The following is a 25,668-nucleotide window of genomic DNA, read 5'->3' as shown; positions in this document are numbered from 1 at the left end:
ACTGACATATAATCACACACATAGGCTGGACTTGAGTCTTTTTTCAACCTCACCTACTATGTATCTATGCAAGGGCCTCTGTTTCCATATGATTCTTCATTGATGATCTAAGGCAGGGATGGTGAACCTTGGCACCCCAGATGTTTTGGAACTATATTACCCATGATGCTCATCTGGAACTACATTTGCAGTGTAGGTGAGCATCACGGGAAATGTTGTTCCAAAACATCTGGGGTGCCAAGGTTTGCCATCCCAGATTTAAGGATTTTAAAATATGCCCCCAGAAAAAAATGTATCGGAAGAGCTTGGAAGATGTACAGAGCTTTCAGGAGGGTCACCATTTTAATCACATTTATCCCGGCTAACTACGGAAAGGATATCCCTTCAGATCTTGGTATAAATCTGTTTCTGACACAGATAACTGAACAGATACTGTTCGCACTAGGAGATGTTTCTCAGGGCTTTCAGTATTAGTTTAAGTACACTGCATCTATGTAAAATACTATCTATAATGCATATAACCTTTTTAGACTATTGTTTTCAGCACTCTAATTTCTACATTTGCCGAGAATATTTAGGCAGATTCTTCCTATCCCTCCAGCAAATCCTTAATGGTTGTTCAAGTGATTTGTGGAAATCAATCCATAGATGGCAGGCCAAGCCTTGGCTTGTTTAAGACTGCAATTTCAATAACAGAACGCTCTAGGTTTCCCAGAGTGTGGAGACATGGACAAAAGGTACAATGAATAAAAATGCCTGCAATCAGTAACACCACAATAGCTGCTATGGCGCCTGGAAAGTGGGGTTGCCCCCACTTAGTGGAGCTTTTGAGGCACAATTAAGCATAGAAAAACTATGTTCACGTAGAGAGGACACAAATCCAGTACTGTATTAAAGCAGAGTTCCACCCATTTAAAAGCCAGCAGCTACAAAAAGTGTAGCTGCTGACTTAATAATCAGACACTTACCTGTCCCAAGGTCCAGCGATGCAGGCACACAAAGCCCCACTCCTCTCCCTCTCTGCGGCACCAACATTCTAACTGTGGGTGCCCAGCTGTGGAGCGCTGTGAATGGCAAGGCAATCTTCTGGGACCTGTGACATGTCCCAGAAGATTGCAGGGAGGGAGGGGGGAGAGGTGATCTTCCTTCCGGTGCCAGGAGAGGAAGTGGGAGCTGGGTGCCTGTAAAAACAGAGTACCCACCACCCAAAAAAATGACATGCCAAATTTGGCATGTCAGGGGGTCACCAACACTTAAAGCAGAAGCTCCATTTTTGGGTGGAACTCTGCTTGTATTGCAGTTGGTGTTGGCATGGGCACTGTAAGCGTCACTCACACTATGCACTCACTTTGGCAGATACATGGGGGTGCAACTTGGAACACCGCGGGGAAGCTCCGGATTTTGAGAGTTCCTGCAATGCACACGTAAAACGTAGCTGTGCTTCCTGTGACATTTTAAAATAGAAATAACTGACGTCGGACATACAGAAAAAGGCTTCAACATCATTCTGGAAAGTCACAGATCCCCTATGCAGACTATGTGCAGAAAGGAGCTGTCTTAGCAGTGTAGACATATTGCCTTCAGAGCTTCTGATCATCCCAGCCAGTACTAAAATAAACTCTGAACGCCTAATGTAGCCTATGAGGCTGCAAAAATACCAGCTTTTTTCCAGTGCTAAAAACAAACATGATGGCTTAAAGACTATTAAGGTAGTACTAGCAATTATGCTAGAACATAAATTATTGGTTTTATTTAACTTACTACTAGACCACCTCTTACTTGCTGTGGCAATATTACAGGTGGGAAGCTCCCAGAATTTATACTGAGCTCACAAGATCTGAAATGCTAAAAGGACTGGTGAACTTCTAAGGGCAAAATAATAACCTAGGAAATGAAGAAGGTTAAAAGTTAATTGCTTGAATGGATGCCCCCTTGTCTCTGACCACTTCTTTCCACATCTCGGGTCCCTAGTAGTGTAATGCTTATGCTCACAGCTGTCCTGCTACCTCATCAATATTGACACACTTTAAAGGGCAATTCCAGGCAAAAACAAACTCAACCTACTCTCTGCCATAATCTAAACATAATCCTATCTAACCCTGTAAAGCAAAAATCGTTGTACTTATCTATTCTGCAGCCGATTCGGTCCAGTTTCGGGCGGCAGAAGCTTTATGCAGGAGAGGACCAGCAAGGGCTGTGAAATAGTTGCGAAGTGACATCACTCATAGACTTACTATGAGGCTTCTGTCAGCTGCCTCTCCTGTATCCCCCTTCATGCTGAAGCCGCTGCTGAAAGCAGATGCTGGGACCCAACTGAATTAGCTGCAGAATAGGCAAGTATAGAGATTTCTGCTTTACAGGGTTAAATAAATAAGGTTTAGAACGTGGCACAGAGAGGCTTAAGCCAGGTATACACGGGCCGAATGTCAAGAGACATCTGGTTAAAAAAAAAAAAAAATCGGCCGACATTTGGCTTGTGCGTATGTGGGTCTGTTTGACATGCATGCTGGAAAACCAGCATCCGTCGACTCCCGATCAGTGTTCTCAGCCAATGGCAGAGAGCAATGATTGGAGCCTTCTGGATGGTGGGGTCTTCCCCCTGTCAGAACAGCTCAGCGGGCAGATTGTTTAACTAACCATGCATGCGAAGTACAGCAGCTCTGACCGCAGACGATTTTTTTTTTTTTTGTTCAACCTGAGCGGTTGAATGAAGAAAATCTAATAGCGTGTACCCAGCTATAGCGTCAGTTAGGTTTTGCCTGAACTTTCACTTTAGGTTAAGATCAATTACAGTAAAGAAGACACCAGGTGGCCCCATCAACATTGTGCTCTGGGGCTTCATGATCTGTAGTTACACCTCTGCCTGCATTGTTTTGTGGCGCTATCTTATTCCACTATGAAAAAAAAGGAAAATGTGATTTTAATTTAGGATATATTGTAGCAGCACACAAACCTATATTTCTGATGAAAGAAAGCAAGCAGTTCCTTTTTTTTAAAACTGAACTAACCTGCAAATTTTCACTAATCTATATCATTTGTGATTTATCTTGTAGAATGGTATGACTACAAAAATAATCTTAGAATTCCACTATAATATGGCCCCAATGCTGACAGACTTAATGAAGCCACTTTTTTTCTTTTTAGAATTTCTTATTTTAGCAACTTTTTATGCAACTCCTATGGGAAACCTTATTTTGGCAGCACAATTACAGATTGCCACACACAGTACAGGGACACAGTGTTGCTTTATTGGAGGCAGAAACCCACTCCTATTTTTATTCTCACTGTTTGACGTCAAAGAACACTGTAGAACTGAATTTCAGTTTTACAGTTTTCCAACATTAAACCAAATAAGGTCGTTTAAGCAGATTTTTACTGCGCGTCTATGAAAAAAGGTCTAATCCCTATAAGCATAAATGGCAAACTGTTACACAGTTCAAAAGGAACCCACTAAATTGTCAAATAAAGATCTAATAACATTTTTTTTTTTAAAAAAAGTGTTTCTTTTGCTCATTATAGGCAGGTAAGTGTGGTCACGAGGTCCTTTAAAAAAACCTGTCCAATTCTGCTGAAGTCAACCACTCGCTACCTAATGATAGCTATAGTAACTGCACAGACATCACATAGAAACAAAAACATTTAATGTTCTTTGTGGCCTGGAGTCTTGTACTATAGGTGATGTTCTTCGTAGTGACAGTGTCTGCTGGGCCATGCTTTGTTCACCAAATTCTCCTCCCTGCTCCAACACAGAGGAGTCGGTAAAAGTACACACAGTGCTGCCTCTCTGCCACTCACTCATTGTAGGGAAGCTGCATATGGTACAGAAGCATGTGGATGCAGACCCGTGGTCAACGTTGTAAGCTGGGGTGTGTCGGATCAATAATCCCACAGGCTGGGCCTCAGTGCCATTTGGAGAAGTAGTCTGATATATGGGGAATTTTGCTGGTGGGACAGCTGCAATACAGCATAAAAAAAAAAGAGCACATGGCAATATTTGATTGATGTACCCTGAATCGATTGCCAAGGTTTTCAACTGAGCTTTAAAGCAGTATTAAATCACAGCATTTAAAAAAAAAAAAAAAAAATAAAATTCAGCAAGCCAATGCCAATGGCATAATGTTCTAGTATGCATCGCATACTAGCACATTATGAAATACTTATCTTAGAACGAAGCCCTCCAGCAGTGGGCTGTCACCGCAGACAGGGCTTCCATCTTCACCTTTTGTTCAGGGGAGCAGGCTCTGGCTGTATGAGTGGCCAGACCGGTGATTACGTTGCTCCCATGCATGCACGCAGGAGCCATTGGCTGCGGCACAGAGCTCTGAAGGTTCGGCAAGGTATGCCAGACCTCCAGAATGCTTTTGCTGGTGACATCACTGGCTACACCCAGTGTGAATATCTCCTAAACACCGAAATTTTAGAAGAAACTCACTGTACCTACAGGCAAGTCTCATTATAGGCTTACCTGTAGGTACAACCTCAAAAAAATTACTTTATTACTACTTTAACCACTTGCCGACCGACTTGTGCCACTATACGTCGGCAAAGTGGTTTGTTAACGCTGTATGGATACATCTATACCTTGAAGGGCGATAGCAGGTCGGAACAGCAGGGAACCCGATGCACGTGGTCGGTGGGTGCGATAGCCGGCGGCTACCTGTGATCGCACACACGAGAGCAGGAACAGGGATTTGTGTGTGTGTAAACACAAAAATCCCTGTTCTGTCAGGGGAGAGGAGACATAGTTTGTTCCTGCCAAGTAGGTACAATGATATGTCTCCTCACCTAGTCCGTCCCATCCCCATACAGTTAGAAACACTAACTAGGGAATGCATTGAACCCCTTGATAGCCCCCTAGCATTAACCCCTTCCCTGCCAGTGACATTGATAGTAATCAGTGCATTTTTATCGCACAAATCGCTGTATAAATGTCAATGGTTTCAAAAATGCGTCAAAAGTGTCTGATCTGTCCACCGCATTGTCGCCGTACCACTATAAATCACAGATCACCACCATTACTAGTATTAAAAAATAATAATAAAGCCATAAATATTTCCCATAGTTTGTAGACGCTATAATTTTAGCGCAAACCAATTAATTAATATACACTTATTGTGATTTTTTTTTTTACCAAAAATATGTAGAAGAATATATATTGGTCTAAAATGACGAAGAAATTTTTTTAAAAAACATTTTGGGGATATTTAATATAGCAAAAAGTAAAAAATATTTTTTTTTTTGTTTTTTTTCAAAAAATTGTTGCTCTTTTTTTGTTTACAATGCAAAAAATAAACCACAGATGTGATCAAATACCACCAAAAGAAAGCTCAATTTGTGGTGAAAAAAAAGGACATAAATTTTGTTTGGTTACAGCGTCACATGATGGCGCAATTGTCAGTTAAAACAAGGCAGCACCGTATCGCAAAAAATGGCCTGGTCATTAAGCAGACAAATCTTCTGGTTTGTAAGTGGTTAAACGATAAGTTCACCTTTGGGAACACCCGTATATGGAGTGGAACATGTAACATGTTCCAGCAGCTGTAGCCAGCCATTCTTCCCCCACCCAGTGCCACTGTTTGAAAAATAGGATTTTTATAACAGTTTACCTGTAAAATCCCTTTCTTTGAAGTACATTGCGGGACACAGAACCATAATAGTTACTTAGTTACTGTGTGGGTTATAGGCCACCTTTAGGTGATTGGCACTGGCACACCCTAAGACAGGAAGTCCACTCCCTATATAAACCCTCCCACTACTGGGAGTACCTCAGTTTTTGTAGCAAAGCAATACACTTGTATACCAGAAAGAAGGGAGGGACCTTTGTGTCCTGTGATGTACTTCAAAGAAAAGGATTTTACAGGTAAGATCCAATTTTCTTATCGTACATCACGGAACACAGAGCCATAGTAGCTATGTGGGATGTCCCATAGTAATGCCAACTGAAGGGAGGGAGACAACAAAAGTAGGGCATCATGAGACCAGAGGACTTATACTGCTGCCTGCAGCACACTCTGCTCAAAGACGATATCCTTATGACCTTTTACATCTACTTGATAGAATCTGGTAAATGTATGGACTGAAGACCAAGTTGCGGCCTTGCAGATTTGAGCCATAGAGGCCTGGTGATGCACTGCCCAGGAAGTACTAACAGCTCTGGTGGAGTGCGCTTTAATATGAAAAGGTGGAACCATGGGTACCCTACCGCCATCTTTACGTTTTCAGCATACCAAGATCTCCTGGGCCATGCTGGGGGCCACAAGAATAACCGACTTAGCTTCCTGCTTGATCCTGCAAAGAAGTTGTGGACACAGGTAGAATACGAGGGAATGCATAAATCAGTAGGGACCAATTCCACGGCAATAGCAAGGCATGCTGGCGGATCCTTTGTTCTTGACACAAAGTTGTTTATTTCTTTGTTGAACCTGGACGCAAACAGATTTACGTCCGAGATCCCCCATCTTTGACATATTGAAAGGAAGATATCTGGGTGAAGGAACCATTCTCCCGAGAACAATTGCTGGTGAGTCAAATAGTCCGCCTGCCAATTTTCTATTCTTAGAATGAAGACTGCCGACAGGAAAAGCACATTGTTTTCTGCCCAAGATAGGATATGATTCACCTCTCTGGGCTGTACAACTTATTGTGCCACCTTGGTGATTGATATAGGCCATTGCTGTGGCACTGTCGGATTGAATCCTGGCAGGACAATTCCGTAAACTAAACATTCAGGCCCTCAGGACCAAGTGCCCTGCCTGAATTTCTAGAATGTTAATGGGCAAGGCCATTTATGATCTGGGCCACTTCTCTTGGACAGTTGCCTCTTCCAGGACTGCTCCCCAACCCAAAAAAGGTTGGCATATGTTGTTACCACTTCCCAGGTAACTGAAGGAAGGATTTTCCCCTTTGCAGATTTTTGATTATTAACCATAAACTGAGGCTCCGGCGCACCTTTGGAGTCACACATTGGGAAATCTAGAGCTTGAACCCCTTTGTTCCAAGCAGATAGGATACGGTTTTGTAGCAGTTTCGAATGAAACTGAGCATAAAGAGCGGCCTCGAATGAAGCCACCATCTTTCCCAACAACCTCATGCAAAACTGAATAAAAATTCATCTTGCTTCGACCACCTGAATCAGTTCCTTTATGGCACTGATCTTTGCCTGGGGCAAGAATATCCTTTTCTGGGTGTATCTATGATCCGACTCAAGTATTTTAGCCTTCTTCGTGGTTTTAAGGAAGATTTCTTCTAGGTTGAGAATCCAACCTAGGTATTCCAGGTAGTTGAATGTGGTGACCATACTTTGGTCTAAGCGGCCTACTGACTGGTCTATCATGAACAGATCATCTACGTAAACTATAATCGTTATACCTTGGGCCCCTAATCTGGCTAGAGGAGGGGCCAGAACGTTTGTAAACACTCAAGGTGCAGTAGCTACACAGAAAAGAAGAGCTACACACTGAAAATTAAGATTTTCTACCTTGAAAAGTAGATATTACTGGTGAGCGAGGAAATAGGCAGATGGAGGTATGCATCTTTGATGTCGATTGACGCCAGAAGTTCTCCTCCTTGTAGGATGGAAACTACTGATAGAATTACTGCCATACGAAAAAAGCGGTTATATTCAGGAATCAAATTCGATTTTGAGATCCTAAATGTCCATTCAGTTTTGGCACAGCGAAAAAAAGGTTTGAACCAAACCCCAACCCCTGCTCTTACATGGGGACCACCATGATCACTTTTTGCCAAAAGATGGTTCAATGCTTGAAAAATACTTCTTTTTCTCTGGATCCTTAGGAACGTTCAGTTTGTACCCTGGAGCTATTGAGGAAGTCCCCCATCTGTCTTGACACTCTTCCTGCCATTTCCTTGAGAACTGCAGAGGTATTCCCCCTACTCGAGCGAGAGGGGGCGCCTCCTCATAAGGATGCCTTAGTATTTTGTAGGTTTCTTCCCCAAGACCTCTTTTGTGCCTGGGGTTGGGCCTGAGGATTACCTTTTGAACTTGATTGCGGAGGCCATCGTGACTGCCTGGAGGCTGTTGCCCCTGGCACAGGAGAAGGAGCTTGTTACAATTAAATATATTTACTCCTTTTCTTAAATGGCAAAGGGCTACTTTTCACTAGAATTTCTTTGGAGGGATTACTAAAATCATCCCCCAAACAGCCGTTTCACCGCAAAAAAGGAAGACTAACCAGGAGCTTCTTGCATGTCACTTAGCAAAGGGGGTGCAAGGCCTGAAGGATAGAATCTCTCATAGCAACTATTGCAAACAAAGCTGCTAGTAGCTTGCCAGATCCTCCTGAACAGAATAACCTTGAGCATCTTTGTAAACTGGTCTCTCAACGATTAACCAATTACTGGCAGCACAGGCTGAGACACACAGAAAAAAAAAATGTTTTTACGTTTTTTTTTAATAGGAATTCCAACGTTTTATCTGTTGGATCCCTAAGCATTTCAGCACTGTCTGCCAGACAAGTCAAACTCTTATTCACAGAGGATATAGCAGCGTTAATTGTTGGTATAACCCACTTTTAGCAATTTTATTTTTACTCCATAGGATAAAATGTGAAAAAACTTTTTAGGAGGGAAAAAAATGCTTATCTGGGTGAACCACTCAGATACAAAAACCTTTCCAGCAATGGATGGACAGGAAAGGCATGCACAGCTTGAGGAGGCTTTAACAAACCCAAAAACTCAGTTAAGGGTACATAAATGTGGAGCAAACCATTCAGCAAGAAATTGTACCATCAACCTTACAGATTGTGAAAGCTGTTCCCTCCCGCATTTGACACCTCAGAAGAGGAGTCACCAGCCTCATCACAATCCCCTGAGGGAATATTCACCCGCCCCAAGTTGCTCAGTTTGACGGTCCTGGGTAATGGAAGAGAACCTGTCGATTTTGGCCCACACTGGGATACGAATAGAGCCGCTAATCTTATTTTTTTCCAATCCTATCACGGCTGAGGAAAAAATACCTTTTTAGTAACAAACAGGAGCTGCAGTGTTGAAAACAGTTTCAACATCTGCAGCCAGCAAAAAATTTAGCTTTTCAACATACTCCCACACTGGACGTTGGAGGACGCCAATGCCACCGTGCTAAGTCCCGCCCCCTCCATCACATCGCGCCCCCCTTTTCAAATAGGGTTTTCCCACGCGAGCACGGGACTCCGATCTGACGGAATCGGCGTGTGTGTGTGGGGGGATGGTGAGAAGGAGACCTGCAACAAGCCGCCATGCAGGTGGCGGTGAAAAAAATAATGGCGCGGCATCACCAATCGTTTTTATCTTCCCCCTTGCAGAAAGATGGCGATAGCTTTGTCCAGGTGGGGGTGTTTGGTGGAAGGAAATCCCCACCCAATTTTACCAGAGGTCTGAGCTATAGGGAGTTGACTTCCTGTCTTAGGGTGTGTCAGTGTCCATCACCTGAAGGTGGCCTATAACCCACATAGTAACTACTATGGCTCTGTGTCCCATGATGAAATATAATAGGAGTTGCTGTATGGTCTGATCCTACCCAAGGAAAAAAAATCATAAAAAAAGACCAAGTCTAAAAACCCACCCTCTACCATACTTACAAGGTTGAATATACAATAAAATTGTGGCACTGTAGGTCGGGGACCCCCAAAGGGGGGGAATCTCCAACGGGAGCTGAGGTGGTGTGAGTGGCCAGCTGTCCAGCAAGAAAATCATCCAGGGGAAGACAGATTTCAAGAAATTGTAGTCAGAGTGACCACAAGTGCTGAGACCATCAATGAAGGACTTCTGAAAAAAAATATATACGTGTATACTGTATATGTGTATATATTTATAGTATGACAAATGCAAGGTGTCCCGTGCTTGGTGAAGAACAGGGGGATTGAAGTAGTAGAAAGTATTGGTGATAGCCAAGGTGTAAGAAGTGAAAAGTGATGAGGATATAAAACGCATCACCAAGAAAGGTTAAAAAAACAATCCAACAGTGCAGCGCAACTAGAGGTGAATTCTAATTACCAATTAGACAGTGATCAGTTCATAGGGTCCCAGGATCCAAGGTGATTTGTGTAGTGAGCCAAAGTGAGCGACGACACACCAGAGTGAACCCGATATCCGCGGGGAAAGCCTATAAGAGCATGGCCATTACACGCCCACCGCACGTAGGCGTGCAGGAGGGAGGCACCCTTAGGTGGGCGGAAAATCAGCCGGTGTCTGTGCCATTACACTCCTCCATCTAGCCGCCAGATGGCATTACCATGGAAAGGAGGGGTGGTGCCACAGCAGTAACAAAGCACCTGCAACACACAGAAGGTGACATTGACGCGTGGCACATGAATGTCCACCCTCCCTAAGTAGAAGGGGGGGAGGAGGGTCCGCAGCATGCATCACAGCTCCCGAGAGGGATGGGAGCCAGAGGGCTCCTAAACCAGATCACCTGGCACACTGAATAGAGCAAGAGAGGCTGTATAATCAAGGGATACGAGTTAACAGCCCCATTTTATGGGTGATGGCCCAAGAGAGGGAATTGCACAAACCAGCAATATCAGTATAATTACTAGATGTGTAGCTGTTATCAGACTTTTTTTTATTGAACTCACGTGCATTCTCCTGAAGAGTGGATCAATCCACAAAATGCATAGAGCTATTATATGCAGTGTTCATATGATTCAATTAAACATACCAGTCTTGGGGGGAGAACCATATGCAGTTTTTTTTTTTATTTCGTGTGGGGTTTCCCCTAAAGATCAAAGTCAGATCCCGTTCAATTAAGTCAGATGGAAGATGGACTTCAAGTCGCAGGGCAAAGTCGGATCCACAGTCGTATGACTGTTATATCGTATCAGTGAGAACCCAGCCTTAGGAGCTTTTTTGTTAAATAAAGGTGGCTACTGGAGTGCAGCTGTCCAGAATTTTGCTTCTTCAAACTGTTAGTTACAAGCTGAGCCGCACCCAGTGAACCTGAGGGGCACTTTTGTGTGGATGGATCTGGAGCATATTTATGGCAAAGTGACAAGGTTTCTTTTAACGGTTAATATACCACTCAATTTATTAACCTGCTGTGCTCCATTTTGTGAAGAATGCTTATTTTTCAGATGATCATTGCATTGTTCTCACCCATGATCTGCAAATCGCAGGATGTACCAAGAGTTAGATGCACAGCCCCAGAAATGCATCGGAGAGCTCGTTTGTGAGTTTCCGGGTCCATGTACCCAAAGCTTGGTGTGTCCTGCCATCTGCAGGATGGAGATATGAAAATGTAATAAGCATCCTCCATGTCCATGTACACAGTCTCGTTTTTTGCAGTTTTTATGCAGTTGTGTTTAACCTCGATTTTTCAGAAGCAAAAAAAAGTTTTCCACGTTTCAGACGCAAAACGCGGCCACGTTACCTGCCACAAGTTGTGGATTGTCCACTTGCCAATGTCACTTTCCACGTCCCTTGCCACAAGTTGTGGATTGTTCACTTGCCACATCACCTGCCACGTCACTTGCCACAAGTTATGGATTGTCCACTTGCCACGTCACCTGCCACGTCACTTGCCACGTTACCTGCCACAAGTTGTGGATTGTCCACCTGCCACAAGTTGCGGATTGTCCACCTGCCACAAGTTGTGGATTGTCCACGGTACCAGCGTTTTGCCGCGTTTTTGTTTATAAGCGTTTTTAAAGGTGACATTTTTTTTACATTAAAAAACATTAAAAAAATGTTTGCAACAATTGCAAGTGGACAATCCGCAACTTGTGGCAAGTGACATGGCAGGTGGCAAGTAGACAATTCACAACTTGTGGCAAGTGACGTGGCAGGTGGACAATCCACAACTTGTGGCAGGTGACGTGGCAAGTGGACAATCCACAACTTGTGGCAGGTGACGTGGCAAGTGGACAATCCACAACTTGTGGCAGGTGACGTGGCAAGTGGACAATCCACAACTTGTGGCAGGTGACGTGGCAAGTGGACAATCCACAACTTGTGGCAGGTGACGTGGCAAGTGGACAATCCACAACTTGTGGCAGGTGACGTGGCAAGTGGACAATCCACAACTTGTGGCAAGTGGACAATCCACAACTTGTGGCAAGTGACATGGCAGGTGGCAAGTAGACAATCCACAACTTGTGGCAAGTGACATGGCAGGTGGACAATCCACAACTTGTGGCAGGTGACGTGGCAAGTGGACAATCCACAACTTGTGGCAGGTGACGTGGCAAGTGGACAATCCACAACTTGTGGCAGGTGACGTGGCAAGTGGACAATCCACAACTTGTGGCAGGTGACGTGGCAAGTGGACAATCCACAACTTGTGGCAGGTGACGTGGCAAGTGGACAATCCACAACTTGTGGCAGGTGACGTGGCAAGTGGACAATCCACAACTTGTGGCAGGTGACGTGGCAAGTGGACAATCCACAACTTGTGGCAGGTGACGTGGCAGATGACATAGCAAGTGATGTAGCAGGGGACGTGCAAGTGGGCAATCCACAACTTGTTGCAAGTGACGTGGCAGGTGATGTGGCAAGTGACGTGGCAAGTGGACAATCCATAACTTGTGGCAAGTGACGTGGCAGGTGACATGGCAAGTGACGTGGCAAGTGGACAATCCACAACTTGTGGCAAGTGAAGTGGCAAGTGACGTGGCAAGTGGACAATCCACAACTTGTGGCAGGTGACGTGGCAAGTGGACAATCCACAACTTGTTGCATGCGACGTGGAAGGTGACGTGGCTAGTGTATAATACACAACTTGTGGCAAGTGACGTGGCAAGTGACGTGGCAAGTGACGTGGCAAGTGACGTGGCAAGTGGACAATCCACTTGTGGCAGGTGACGTGGAAAGTGACGTGGCAAGTGGACAATCCACAACTTGTGGCATGCGACGTGGCAAGTGTATAATCCACAACTTGTGGCAGGTGATGTGGCAAGTGGACAATCCACAACTTGTGGCAGGTGACATGGCAAGTGGACAATCCACAACTTGTGGCAGGTGATGTGGCAAGTCAGGTAGCAAGTGGACAATCCACAACTTGTGGCAGGTGACGGGACAAGTGACACGCTAAACACAAGTACACTGCTGCTCTCCCAGCTGCTGCTACTCACTCTGGTCTCACAAAATGGCTGAAATAGTTAATAATACTGTTTTTTTAGCTTGGGGAGGGTCTATGATGTTAGCTTAACTAAACGCTTCTAGACGCAAACGCGGTAAAACGCCACTAAATCGTGGTAAAAATCGCGGCAAAATGGGCATTTCTAAACGCCGGTTTCAGCTTTTAAAAACATGTGTCCAGCAGAGTTTGCACCTGCGTCTCGTGTGCATGAAGCCTAACAGTCAAACAACATGAATATTCAAAAAGCGGTCAGATGGGAAACTACTATTTCTCCAACACATATTTACTGTAAGACTGAGAGAAGGATTGGGCCTTGTGAATGGTGGCTCAGCCATTAAATGCTGTCATATGAGATAACAATGGTTGGACTCTCCTCCCCACAATTTTAAGTCTGGCTTTTTCTGTGGACTCTGTTGGGTCTACCAGTAGAGGGGTCACTGATCATTATTATGCTGACAGCCTAAAGCGTTTTTCTAAGGAGTCCTGTGAAGTCATGAAAAAGCACCGACAGCTGGTATGCCACAGTACTCGATTATTACAGTGCCTTCAAATCATAGATGGAATCCTGTGTTATTAAGACATGACCCTCATTATTCAGCTGCAAACCTCTTTGCTTATTTTCAAATAAGAGAATGGACAGCTATTTTTTTCTTGCAAGTGTCTTTGTGCTATCAAAAAAACGTGTTACCAAAAGCAAAATAAACTCTTCTTATAACAAGAATGGTTCACAAATAGAAACATCTGGGCGGGGTAAGAATCACCTAGTACAGACATTCGTATAACATAATAGTTTGTTGGTATTGATGGGAAGAAATGGCTAAAATACTTTGGGGCTTGGGACCCTCTTTTTTTTTTTTTTTAAGGCTTTGGAAAAATTCACACTGCTAAGCTTGGATTAATCAACTTTTGGAGACTCGGAATTCAGGAGTTGAGAGTGGTGCTATGAACTTTTGTCCAGCTCCACGGGCCTTCAAAACTCAAAGGGGTATAACAGGGTGTTTTGTTTTATCATTAAGTTAGGACTCATTTATGTTCCTGCACAACTAAAACCATAACATAGCCTCTTTTTTTTTTTTTTTTTTTTTCAATAAACTTTACTGGTGTAGGTGCATTTTGGAGAGGTAAACGTTGTATGCCTAAGATTTCAGTTCTTTAAGAATAAATGGCTAAATTACAATTGGCTAATAAAATATTGCCTTGGATAAACTAGTGTACATTAGTTGTAAAAGGCATTTACAAAATATTGTATTTTTCAGTTTGTTGCAAACCTTTTATCCTTTACTAAAAATAAACAGGGATAAATGTATATATTTATTATACCAATAAAAAAAAAGCTTGAGAAATTTAGTGAATATGAACATAGTTCTTTTTTCTACACTTGATATATAGTGGTAAAAGCTATGTGTGGCTCCGTTGGAAAGGCTCCCTTTATTGTCACAGGGACAACAGTTTAATCAGACAGAGTGAAACAAAAGCAGGGATACATACACACACAAAGCAATAAAAAGTAGGAGATGTCTGAAACCAGGGTCGGAATTTTGTCAGTGTTCTTATATCAGATTTTACATCACTTACAGCTCATTTACATCTGCGTTATTCTGTGAAGCGCGATCCATGAAGGGTAATGAGAATGCCATTCTCACCATTCATTTTTGTTTTCCTCAACTGTACTGTACTGTACCATCACTTTATCTGCTGCCCCATCCAGGGCAGTGTTAATTTTTCTGTTAAATTTCAATTTGGTTTTATTCAGGCTTTTGACTAAAATAACTTTTTAGTTTTAGTTGTAATTTAGCCATCTGAATTGTTTTAGTTTTAACTGCATTTTAGTCAACTAAAATCTAATGGGTTTAGTTAAATTGTATTTGTAATTGTGCATTATTTAAGCATTTCTCTAGCATTTTCAAACTCATTATACACTGCTGGAGTAAAAATCTCATATTATTTATGGTATTAAGTTTTGAACATGCACTACAGACACAAATTTAGCTGTTGTGATATATAACCAGTGTTAATTTTGACGTCAAATTTCAATTTAGTTTTAGTGATAGTCTTGACTAAATTGCCACAATGTCTTATTTTAGTCAACTAAAAAAAGTGTTAATTTTGTCAATGAAGATATTTTTGTCTACAAAATTTACACTGCTCTGGGGCCTTTTTTGTTTTGGACTAATTTTACAATTTCTTCTACATCCCTCCCTCCCATTCTGTGTGCACTGCGTTTCTTAACTCTAAAAATCCACAAAGCCATTAAAAGCAAATTCTAAAGTCGCTCCTAGGCAGTTGAGCTTAAAAGCATTTTTTAAAGAAAAAAAAATGTGTTCAGAAGGAATGTTGAGAGGCATTTGAAACGTCAAATGCCTGTAACAGAGTGTAAACGTGGTGACCCACATTTAAGAGCATTTACATTGCGAGAGAACGAGGGGGGCTACATTTTCCCATTGCAACTGGCCACAAAAGTTCGCCCAATGAAAACGCTTGTAAACAAAAACGTTCATCAATGCTCCCTAAACGTGGCATGTAAATGAGGCAAAATGTGTTTTTGTTTTTTCTTTTTAATGTCGGTTAGTAGTTGTCATGTTACACGTTCAGAAGAGGTTTTCAAATGTCCAGTGTGCATGAAGCCTAAACGTATACTGTATAGGAAAAGTTAATTATAAATAAAAAAACTAAAAAAAAAAACTAGTTAACCGTAAATATGAAAAGTGTGATGGCAGTTCTTTTTAAAGTGTTAAGAATGCTATGTTTATACTGACGCAAAATATCTTGTGGTGATACCATGGTATGAAATTCATTAAGGCTGCACTTTCCATTTCTGGAACGCACAAAAAACGCGAATTGGTTTGCACTTTGCATGAAAACATGCAAAAAAAAAAAACACATGAAAACGCCCTGGATAAAAACAAAAGCACCTGGGAAAGTGGGCTCTGTAGCATTAATGCTTATAAAAAAAAAATTAAAAACTATTTAAAACTACATATGATTAAAAAAGTAATATGCAGAAGAGTTCATGGGTATTTATGTGCTGCTTATTATAATAAATGGAATGAAAGGGTGTCTTACCTTTGAATCCTTGGCATAGTACAGGGTTCTGCCCCGAAGCTTAAAATAGCGTTTTTTCCATCTTTGAAATGAACTGGTTTGCTTCAGTAATAATCCTTCTTTGATACTTGTCTGGAAAGTAAACAGGGGGGAAAAAAAACCATGATTGTCAAAATGGAACGAATACATTCTTCCAGTGCATGGGTGAACATAAGCTAATTACAGAAAAAATAATGCGAAAAAAAAGAAAAAAAAAATCATATTTTAAGCATTATTTTTCATTTGATAATTTATTACTAATTTTACCAGGTAACACATATCATAGGACAGTATATATGCGTTTTCGATAGAGATCTTTTAGGGCAATCTACTGGACAGAAATAGCAGAAATACATACTACTAATTAAAAAGTCACAGAAGCACATATTTTCTGTCATTTTACCAAAAAAAATAAAATAAACATGGCTTTAAAGGATAGGTTCACCTCTCTGAACAAGTCAGACCCGCATTTGGGTTGTAACATGTAACATGTTAAGCATCCTCCCCAACTCATGACAGTAGACAGGGGACCTTCTCCTCGCACGCACTGTCACAATTTAAAAACAGCGTGGCTGCTCTGCACAGAGTTCTGTGAACGAATGAACTAAAAGTCTCATAGGCCACTGCAGCAGATGGGTATTGGTTCTCAATGAAGGGTGCTTGTGAGCGCACTCCTAGTTTATGGACTCTTTCCAGGCTTCAGTAACCTTCCGCCTGAATGGGAGGTAAGGGAACACAGCTGCACCGAGTCTGCATGACTGACATTGTGCCCGCAATCGTGGATGCATAGGTATGCGCAGCCTACTGCATTAGGGTGTGCACCCCAAAGCTCAAAACATAAATGCATTTCTCTGGTTAGATCCCAATATTGTTGCCAAATTGAAATTGCAGAGAATGTAAAACAGGACAGTTAGAAACAGAATTGGAGACTTCAGAGGTTAAGGTAGGAAAATGATGCTGCTGCTGCAAGCTAGCGGTACAGTAAATAGCTAGAATGTCATTGTAGGCAAGCATATCCTGAGTCTCCAAAAATAATTCATACAACTCCACCACTTTTTTTTTTGTTTTTTTTAATTGTTTTAAACTGTGTTTTTCAGACCATGGCAGTTGCAGATGAAACATTGGCTAAGATGGCAGCTCCCTTGGCTGAAAAGTATAGGAGGGTTTAATTCTGCTTTAGGTGACCTGAATCTCTACATGCAAGTCACTGCTCTGACCTCTTGCTAGATGACCTTAAAGCAGAAAAGATTATCTTTGCCCATCTCCGGGGTCAATGGAGCTGTCTTTCCTACACATTACAGGGAAATGCATTAGATTGTGGCTCTATAATGAGAAAGGACAGGAATTTATTCATGCAGGCTTGTAAAGCTAACAAGAAGTACAATTAAATTTTGCCGGAGAACTTATTGCAACAGTTATCTACATTATACAGACACATCAAGTATTGCATAATGTAGCTACACATACACCTACAAAGAAACACACATAATTGCCAAAATTAATCAATAAGCATTCAATGTAACTATTATACTTTTTTTTTTTTTTTTTTTTTAACAAAATCTCTTTTTCAGATAGGTAATGTCTGACTGTAATATTTCAGTAACTTCTACAGATCGTTAAGCAGCACACACAGCATGTATGTAAGCATAGATTCCATCACAAATAGAACAATTTTATTACTCATTGTGATTAAAAACAGAACTGACAGCAGTGTTCGTAATTAGCCTAAATAGAAATGTGTCATAATATTTACTGTGTGCACATAATTGATGGAATAGTGAAAAGCTGGGTTCACACCACTTGCATAGTACAACCATGGAACATAATGGAAAACTCCCAGACATACTTTTACCCAAACAAAGACATGAGCTGAGCTGTGTTCTTAAATTGCCCTTCATGTAATTTGGCTCATTAACAACAAACATGGTTCTTGAGACAGCTACAACAGACCACGCTTGGCTATGGGGTAGACAGTTACAGATAATTCACAGTAAAATGTGATGCTCATCTGTTTAATTTCAACAAGTCAATCAATGTAAAGTTCTATAATAGACACCCAAAACTTGGCACTGTGTGTATTTAACTGTGCTTTGCCCATTCAGGAAGGTAACAGATTTGTTGAAGTGATTGTTTTTTTTTTGTTTTCTTTTTTTGAAATAATAAACATATCATACTTACCCTCCACTGTGCAGCTCGTTTTGCACAGAGTGGCTTCGAGCAATGTCCCATCTTTGGTATTAGGGAGAATATTGGGGCCAGTGCGAAGCATAGGGCCCCCATCCTTTGAGTTTGGAGATCACTGCTTTTGAGTAGGAAGGGGCATGAAACAGCACGAGCACTTGATTGCATAGAGCTGTCACCTTCAGCACATCTAGGCAAAGGACCATGTTGCTTTGCCCTGTATTTACATCAGATACTTAGACAGCCATTAGGATTCTGACATTAATTTGCAAAATGCATGCAAGACAAAAAGTATACTTTGTACACTTCGCTGGCTGAATGCCAATGTTAGGTCAGTAACTCAAAAAAATACATAAACCAGAAACTGAACAGCATCACTGAATCTGAAAAAAGAAAAACCTTGCAAACCAAGGCAGCTTCATAAGCAGCCCTTTCTACTTGTCCAATTTCAAGTGTCAGAACTGGGCTGCAGCTTTGTAAAGATCAAATGGCTAGTTTTAATGCTCTGTATGAACCCGCTTCCCGCCTGTTAACAGTGGTCACATGACCCTGCAAAAGCTACAAATCTAGACTCACAGATTAGGCCATGTAGGCAAAATAGAAAAAGAGAGACTGAGCTGGTCTTTTAAACAAAGGCACAGAATATGATACCTTGTTGTAGTTTACCTTTCCCAGTTCCCCATGAACACCAGAGCTACAAAAGGAGACCCAACAGCAACAACAAAATACAAACTGCTATAAACTCACAAAAATAAATAAACCAACCTGTTAAAGCATAGCCAGAAAAGAGGGGGGATGAGAGAGTGCCTCCCCCCCTCCTGAACTATGCCAGGTCACATGCCCTCAACATGGGGAGAGTGTTTTGGGGTAGCCCTCCAAAGCACCTTGTCCCCATGTTGATGGGGAGAAAGGTCTCCTCCCCACAACCCCTGCCCGATGGTTGTGGGGGTTTACAGGTGGGGGGCTTATCGGAATTTGACAGAAAAAGTGTCAAAAATGGTAAAAAAAAAAAAAAAAAAAAAAAGACAAGAGACAGCTTGGGTCAAGTCCTTTTAAAAAAAATAAAAATGTCTCATAATGTAAATTCACACCGTGCGACGAACCAAAAAAAAAAAACCCCCGCAAGCGCTCTGCCTCCATGGGAGGCTCCCAACTGATGCTTCTTCTGTGTGACAGTTCTTATATAGCGGAGGGCAGGGCCACCCGGTGATGTTAACGGGTGACCCCTCCACCCTCTGACGCCACGAGGAAGTTTACGGGCGAGCTGCAATTGCCAAACCACTAGTAAATGATATTAATGTTGATAAGAGGGTGGTGCAACACCCATAAATCATGGACTATTGATCAAAGGATGACTGGAAAATTGTTCGATGAACCAAGCTTCACATTGCTCACAACCACCGACCACGTTTACATGTGGTGAACACAGTCCCAAGCTTACCGTTGGCAAAAGACAGTCCTGGTCATAAATCATGGTGGCAGCGCAATTATAGTTTGAGCAGCCCAATCTTGGTATTCTGCAGACCCCATCATCACCTTGAAAGCTAGAGTTACTGCCAGCAACTATGTACAAATTTTGGAAGACCATGTGCACCCCATGGTGTAGACATTGTTTCGCGCACCATTTATCAAAAGGATAATGCTACAAGAGTGGTATCAGATTCCATTATCCACGACTCCATATTCAGAACAAATTTCTTTACTGCAACCACGAGTTGCAACACGTGTGGCAACAAAAATGCACATTTTGCGGCGCATTTTGAAAATGCATGGCAATATACATCACACTTGTTACCATTCGTTTGCATCTGCGAGTTTCTGAATGCACAGCAACTCACAAGAAAAACGCACGCATTGGTAAGCATTTAAAATATATGCGACAACGTGCAGATCACCTGCATTACCATTTGTTTGCATCTGCGTGTTTCTGAGTGCATGGAAACCTACAATAAAGAAAAACACACCCTTTGCAATGAGTCTGGATGTGACGCACCTTGCTGCATATTTTTCAGTGTTACCATTTAGGCCAGTGATGGCGAACCTTGGCACCCCAGAAGTTTTGGAACTGCATTTCTCATGATGCTCAACTACACTGCAAAGTGAATGAGTATCATGGGAAATGTTCTAATTTACACGTTTCCCAAGATACAGGTAACCAGCAAAGAAAATATGTGCTTTGTCATGTGTAAAAAAAAAAAAAAAGAAGAAGGACATTGCATGTTACCATTTGTTCACATCTGCATATTTCCAAATGCACAGCAATCCACAAGAAAAACACAGTATGTTTATGAAGGGCTGGAGAGAGGTACAATAATGAGTGTCTGCAGGTAACCGTGTACCAAGACCAATATTATGGCTGTGCTGGCTGTCTCTGCTTGGACAATTTCTATGGACAAATGCTTTGGATGTGCTGACAATATACTTGTGCTGACTATAGACAATATCCCTGCCTGCTGCCTAGAGAATTACTATTTCTGTCACTAAGCACATCCCTGACTGCTGCCTGGACCAGTGCTCTCTTCTGTGGACACTACTAAAAGCACAGGTAATACTTTTTTTTTACCCTGCAATAGAATTTATTTTGGATTGTAATTCTTGGTATTTACATGCTATGTGTTAGAAATATGAAGGGACTTAAAAAATGATAGGTTGCCAGGAAATTATCTATGTAATGTATGCTCCTAGAACGGATGTTGGCCCATGTGTGTGGCCAAGCTGTGTAAAAGTCTCACATATGTGGTATCCCCATACTCAGGAGTAGTAGAATGTATTTCGGGGTGTCATTTTTGCTATGTATTTGCAATGTGTTGGAAATATCTTATAAATGGACAACTTTGAAAAAAAAAATAAAAAAAAATAAAAAAGAAGTGTTTATTTTTTTTCCACATTCCACATTTTCCAAAAACTTCTGAAAAAAAATATAATTGTTCAAAAGACTCATTATGCCTCATAGATTATACGTTGGGGTGTTTGCTTTCTAAAATGGGGTCATTTTGTGGCAATTCCATTGTCCTCCTGCTCCAGGGCCTTCAAAAATGTAATAGGTGGTTGAGAAATGAGATGTGCAATTTATGCTCGTAGATCACTTGATGGTGCTACTTCAATGTTGGGCCTTTGTATGTGGCCAGGCTGTGTATAAGTCTCACACACGTGGTATTCCCATACTCAGGAGTAGCAGAATGTATTTTGGGGTGTAATTTGTTGTATGCATATGCTCTGTGAGAAATAACCAGTTAATATGACAATTTTATAAAGAAAAAAAAATTTTTTTAATTTTGCTAAGAATTGTGGGGGAAAAAAATTACAACTTAAAAAACTCACCATGCTACTCAATACCTTGGAATGTCTACTTTGTAAAAATGGGACATTTGGGGGGTATTTGTGCTTTTCCAACTTGCTAGTACCTCAAGAAATTATTAACCTGATGTACTGAAGGCCTGATCAGATATGATCAATTTTCAGTGATTGGCACCATAGTTTGTAGACTCTAACTTTCACAAAGACCAAATAATATACACTAATTTGGGTTATTTTTACCAAAGATATGTAGCAGTATAAATTTTGGACAAAAATTATGAAGAAAAATTACTAAACTGTGCTAAATTTTATGACAAACAAAGAAAAAAGCAATGTTTTCTTTATTTATAGCACAAAAAAAAAATAGGATTTTTTTAATCACCGTGAAATCCTTCTCTCTGCAATTCACCGACCGACACAGCTCCTCTCTATAACTAAATGGGTTCTATAGCCTGCCATTAGGAGAAACTAGAAAAAATTGTTACACAATATACAGAACTTTAATCCTGTTCCGGGGGTGGACCCTGTGCTATCAACCCTCCTCTTGCTCCCAGCAGCTTCAGTACGTCAACAAGCAGTATAACGTAGAAAAAAGGAGGGGTGGGTGCTGTGTCTGTCGGTGAATTACAGAGAAAAGGATTTTACGGCGAGTACAAAAACATCCTGCCTGGCCGTCCTTTGAAGTGGGTGCTCTGTTGGTCGGTGAATTACAGAGAAAAGGATTTTATGGGGAGTAGAAAAAAATCCCGACACAGCTCCTCTCTGTAACTAAATGGGACGTCCCCAAGCAGTGCCAAACGAGGGGTGGGAAAAACAACATAAAAACTTCATCCACCATGGCAAGTCAGAACTAGTGAAACCCAAACAAAAACAGCAGTGCGTGGAAAAACTCCACCATAAAACCGGGTATCCTCAACAGGAGTGATCCCCAAGACCACAACATAGCGCAAGTAATGCAACACTGCATTAACAAAACAGTACTTTTTATCGAAAAACCCGGAAAAAAACTCAATAGCAACTACACGGCCGCCTGCAAAACTTTGCGGCCAAAACCAGTATCAGCCGATGCACTGAAATCTACCTTGTAGAACATGGTAAATGTATGGACAGATGACCAGGTAACTGTATGGCCATACAGTTGGAGAAAACCTATTATCCATTATATGGGTGAAGTGATTGTTTTGATGTTTTCCTGGCGATTCAAACCTCGCGAATGTGAATTCCTATTGATACTACATAAGCTTGTGTGACCCTTCGAATATATATTAGTTTGGGTCAGAAACGCCCGGTAAGCCCGCATCCACAGTGGTGGTGGGATTGTCACGTGGTGTTCACATGTCATTCTTATATAAATGAAGGTGGAATGTGAATCTGACTACACACGTGGGATTTGATTATTCTTATCAATTAAAGAGACTTTACGGTTCTTTTCCTTTTTTTTGGGCTATTGAACATTTTGTATTAGGAGCACAAAGCAATACAATTTTATGTGTGAACTGTTTTTATATACTCAATTCTAAGTGATAGATTGTTTCATTTAACATAATCTTAGTGTTTATCCAGTTCTCATCATAAGGAACATTCTTGTAGCCCTGGGTGGTGGCACATATTATATAAGTTTATGTAATTTTTGCACATTTTCTTGTTTTTTTGTTTAGCGCTACACTTTTTTATAGATTGTACATTTTTACCTTGAAATATCCATTTGGGTGTGTTAGCAGCTTTTTTATATTTGGATAGCGCAGTGTTCATTTTTCTATAGGGCGGCAATTTCAACTGGATGTACCTGTACGCCAGTTTGCTTGCCCGTGCCATTCTGCCAACGTACATTGTCGTGCACTGGTCGGGAACTGGTTAAAAACAGTTAAAAATATATCTTGTGTCATGCTGCTGGCTTTGCTAAGTGGCGCTGAACCTTGAACGCTGTAGACATCATCAAATAGGTGGTTCCTCAGCCGCAGCTCAAGGAACCCTGGTTGAGAATGGCTGTTATAGAGTATTCCTAATTCTGAAGCGAAAATACTTTGAAAATCATCATTGCTGTCCCGTGATAAAACAGCTGAATAAACAGAAAAAAAGTTCTTGTGCTTTTAATTTCTATTTTCTATTTAGGCCAGAACAAGCCCCATGTATCATGTTCAACAATACTAGAATAAGAGGTCATCAACAGGATGGAGATCAATAAGTTACTTTATGCAGACCTACAATACAATAACTGCAACACTTATTTAAGAGTATTTCAACGAATCCACATTGCCAACTACATGACCCAAGGTATGCTGGCCTAATTTTACAATGCTAAAATGCTTAAGTCTGCTTATACGTAATGCAGTAAATCTCAAACATAAAACGCACCACTTAGATACAGAAAGCACAATAGTACAAGACCTTCATTTTCCTGGAAATAATTTGGACTATTCACAGAGCTTTTATGGAATACTGTATATAACTCACTGTAAGAAACATATGTATAGGTTACTGCTTTATGGAGAGAATGGTTTGCCATCTTTGTTTTTGTGTATGTAATGACTCCCAGCCATACTGTTTAATTGCCTGCCAGGAGGCAAGCACTAGCATTCAAGCAGTCTGATCTGCAGCCTGACATTTAATCACTAAATTGCAGAAGAGGATTCAAAAGCTCATATAAACTTCTATTTCTGAAAATGTACTTATCCTTTAAATTCAATTATTGCTAGTAATGGAAAAAAATTTAACATATCGCAAACATTCAATTGTTTTCATTGCTTTAACTAGGTTTTAGTGTAGTTCTATTCTCTGTGCCGTTTGCCTTACCTTGTCATAAGCTCACATGTTGTGTCTGTTTTTTGTAGAGTCATGGCTGATCAATTCCCTATGTCCATGGTTTGTTACAGCTAGCCTGTGCCCAGGCACTAAATGCATGCATTGCCATCCACTGTGTTGCATTACAAATGTGGGAGCGCTAATGTAAAAAAATAAAAATAAATCTGCTGGTAAAGTCTCTCTCTTTATGTCTGTGAATGCTCTGCCCGTTTGTGGCTGTCAGATCTAATTAGCTCTAACCTGCACCAGACTCAGTACCAGAGATTGTGGGATATGTAGTTTCTTCTCAGAAATATCAGTTTTCAGACTACAGCCAAAAGGCCATGCATTAACTTGTGCAGCGCCACGACACGTCTCATGTTTAAACACAAACAAAATTTCAATTGATAAATAAATTAGAACACTTGCAGAATTGAGTGATGGCGATTAGTGTAAAAAAAAATTATAATAATTTTGAGTTATTACAATTTGTGATTTTGTGTTTCAAACTTTATCATAACTGGGATGTCTACTGGACTCTTGTTCGGACAGATTTAAGCGTGTTATTACTAAGAATTACAGACCTACAATGTAAAACACCAAATTTCTATGCAAAACAATGTACCGCTTTGAGACGCAAAAATTTGACATAATCAAACCGCCAGGGTGATCAGTACAAACTAAGAAGAAGTCCAGAGCCTGGTGAATGTCCAGGAAGCCTGGCTACAACCTTTCTATGCACCTGTAGTAAACCAGAGGATGAGCACAACTGGTCAAAGCTTCATACCTTCCTGTCATTTCACAAGGGAGGATACTTGTTGGCACGGGTGCCTGCTGAGGAATGCTTAATTTAAAATCTCAAGGATTAAGGGGCATGGGAACAAAATTTAACGAAAGCACTCAGTACATGTTGGAAAATTTTGTATCTGCTGCACAAAAATCCTAGACAGCATTATCCACCCTGCACAGGTCTCTTCTGTGGACTATAGAACACCCCTATATTATGGGCAAGAGCAGAGGGGAAGGTATTCTTTAAACCAATACCTGGGACATCATCCTATTACAGAGAGTGTCTTACTTGCAAGGATGACCAGGTTTAAAAAAATAAATAAAAAACACCTCAATGAAGCTTTAACATTTAAGGTACTTATTAACGAATACCATATTTGCAGGAATATAAGGCAACTGGGCGTATAAGATGACCCCCTAATCAAGGTAAAAGGTTGGTTTTGGGATATACTGGCCATATAAGACAACCC

General features: G+C 41.2%; 1 protein-coding gene across 2 annotated transcripts in view; it reads right to left on the bottom strand.

The window, feature by feature from the left end:
• The window catches only part of DGKH (diacylglycerol kinase eta), a 363,187-nt gene that overhangs the window by 253,332 nt on the left and 84,187 nt on the right, over window positions 1-25,668 (bottom strand). For both annotated transcript variants that reach the window (XM_077483186.1, XM_077483187.1), the window contains exon 2: window positions 16,133-16,243. In XM_077483186.1, the coding sequence (XP_077339312.1) occupies window positions 16,133-16,243 (111 nt within the window). The remainder of the gene's footprint in view (window positions 1-16,132; window positions 16,244-25,668) is intronic.

The sequence above is a fragment of the Lithobates pipiens genome, unplaced genomic scaffold, assembly GCF_037356315.1.
Source record: "Lithobates pipiens isolate NorthernLeopardFrog02 unplaced genomic scaffold, aLitPip1_a1.2 Scaffold_16, whole genome shotgun sequence".
NCBI lineage: Eukaryota > Metazoa > Chordata > Amphibia > Anura > Ranidae > Lithobates > Lithobates pipiens.
Note: the sequence above shows the minus strand (reverse complement) of the source record. Positions and strands in the feature narration are given on the sequence as shown.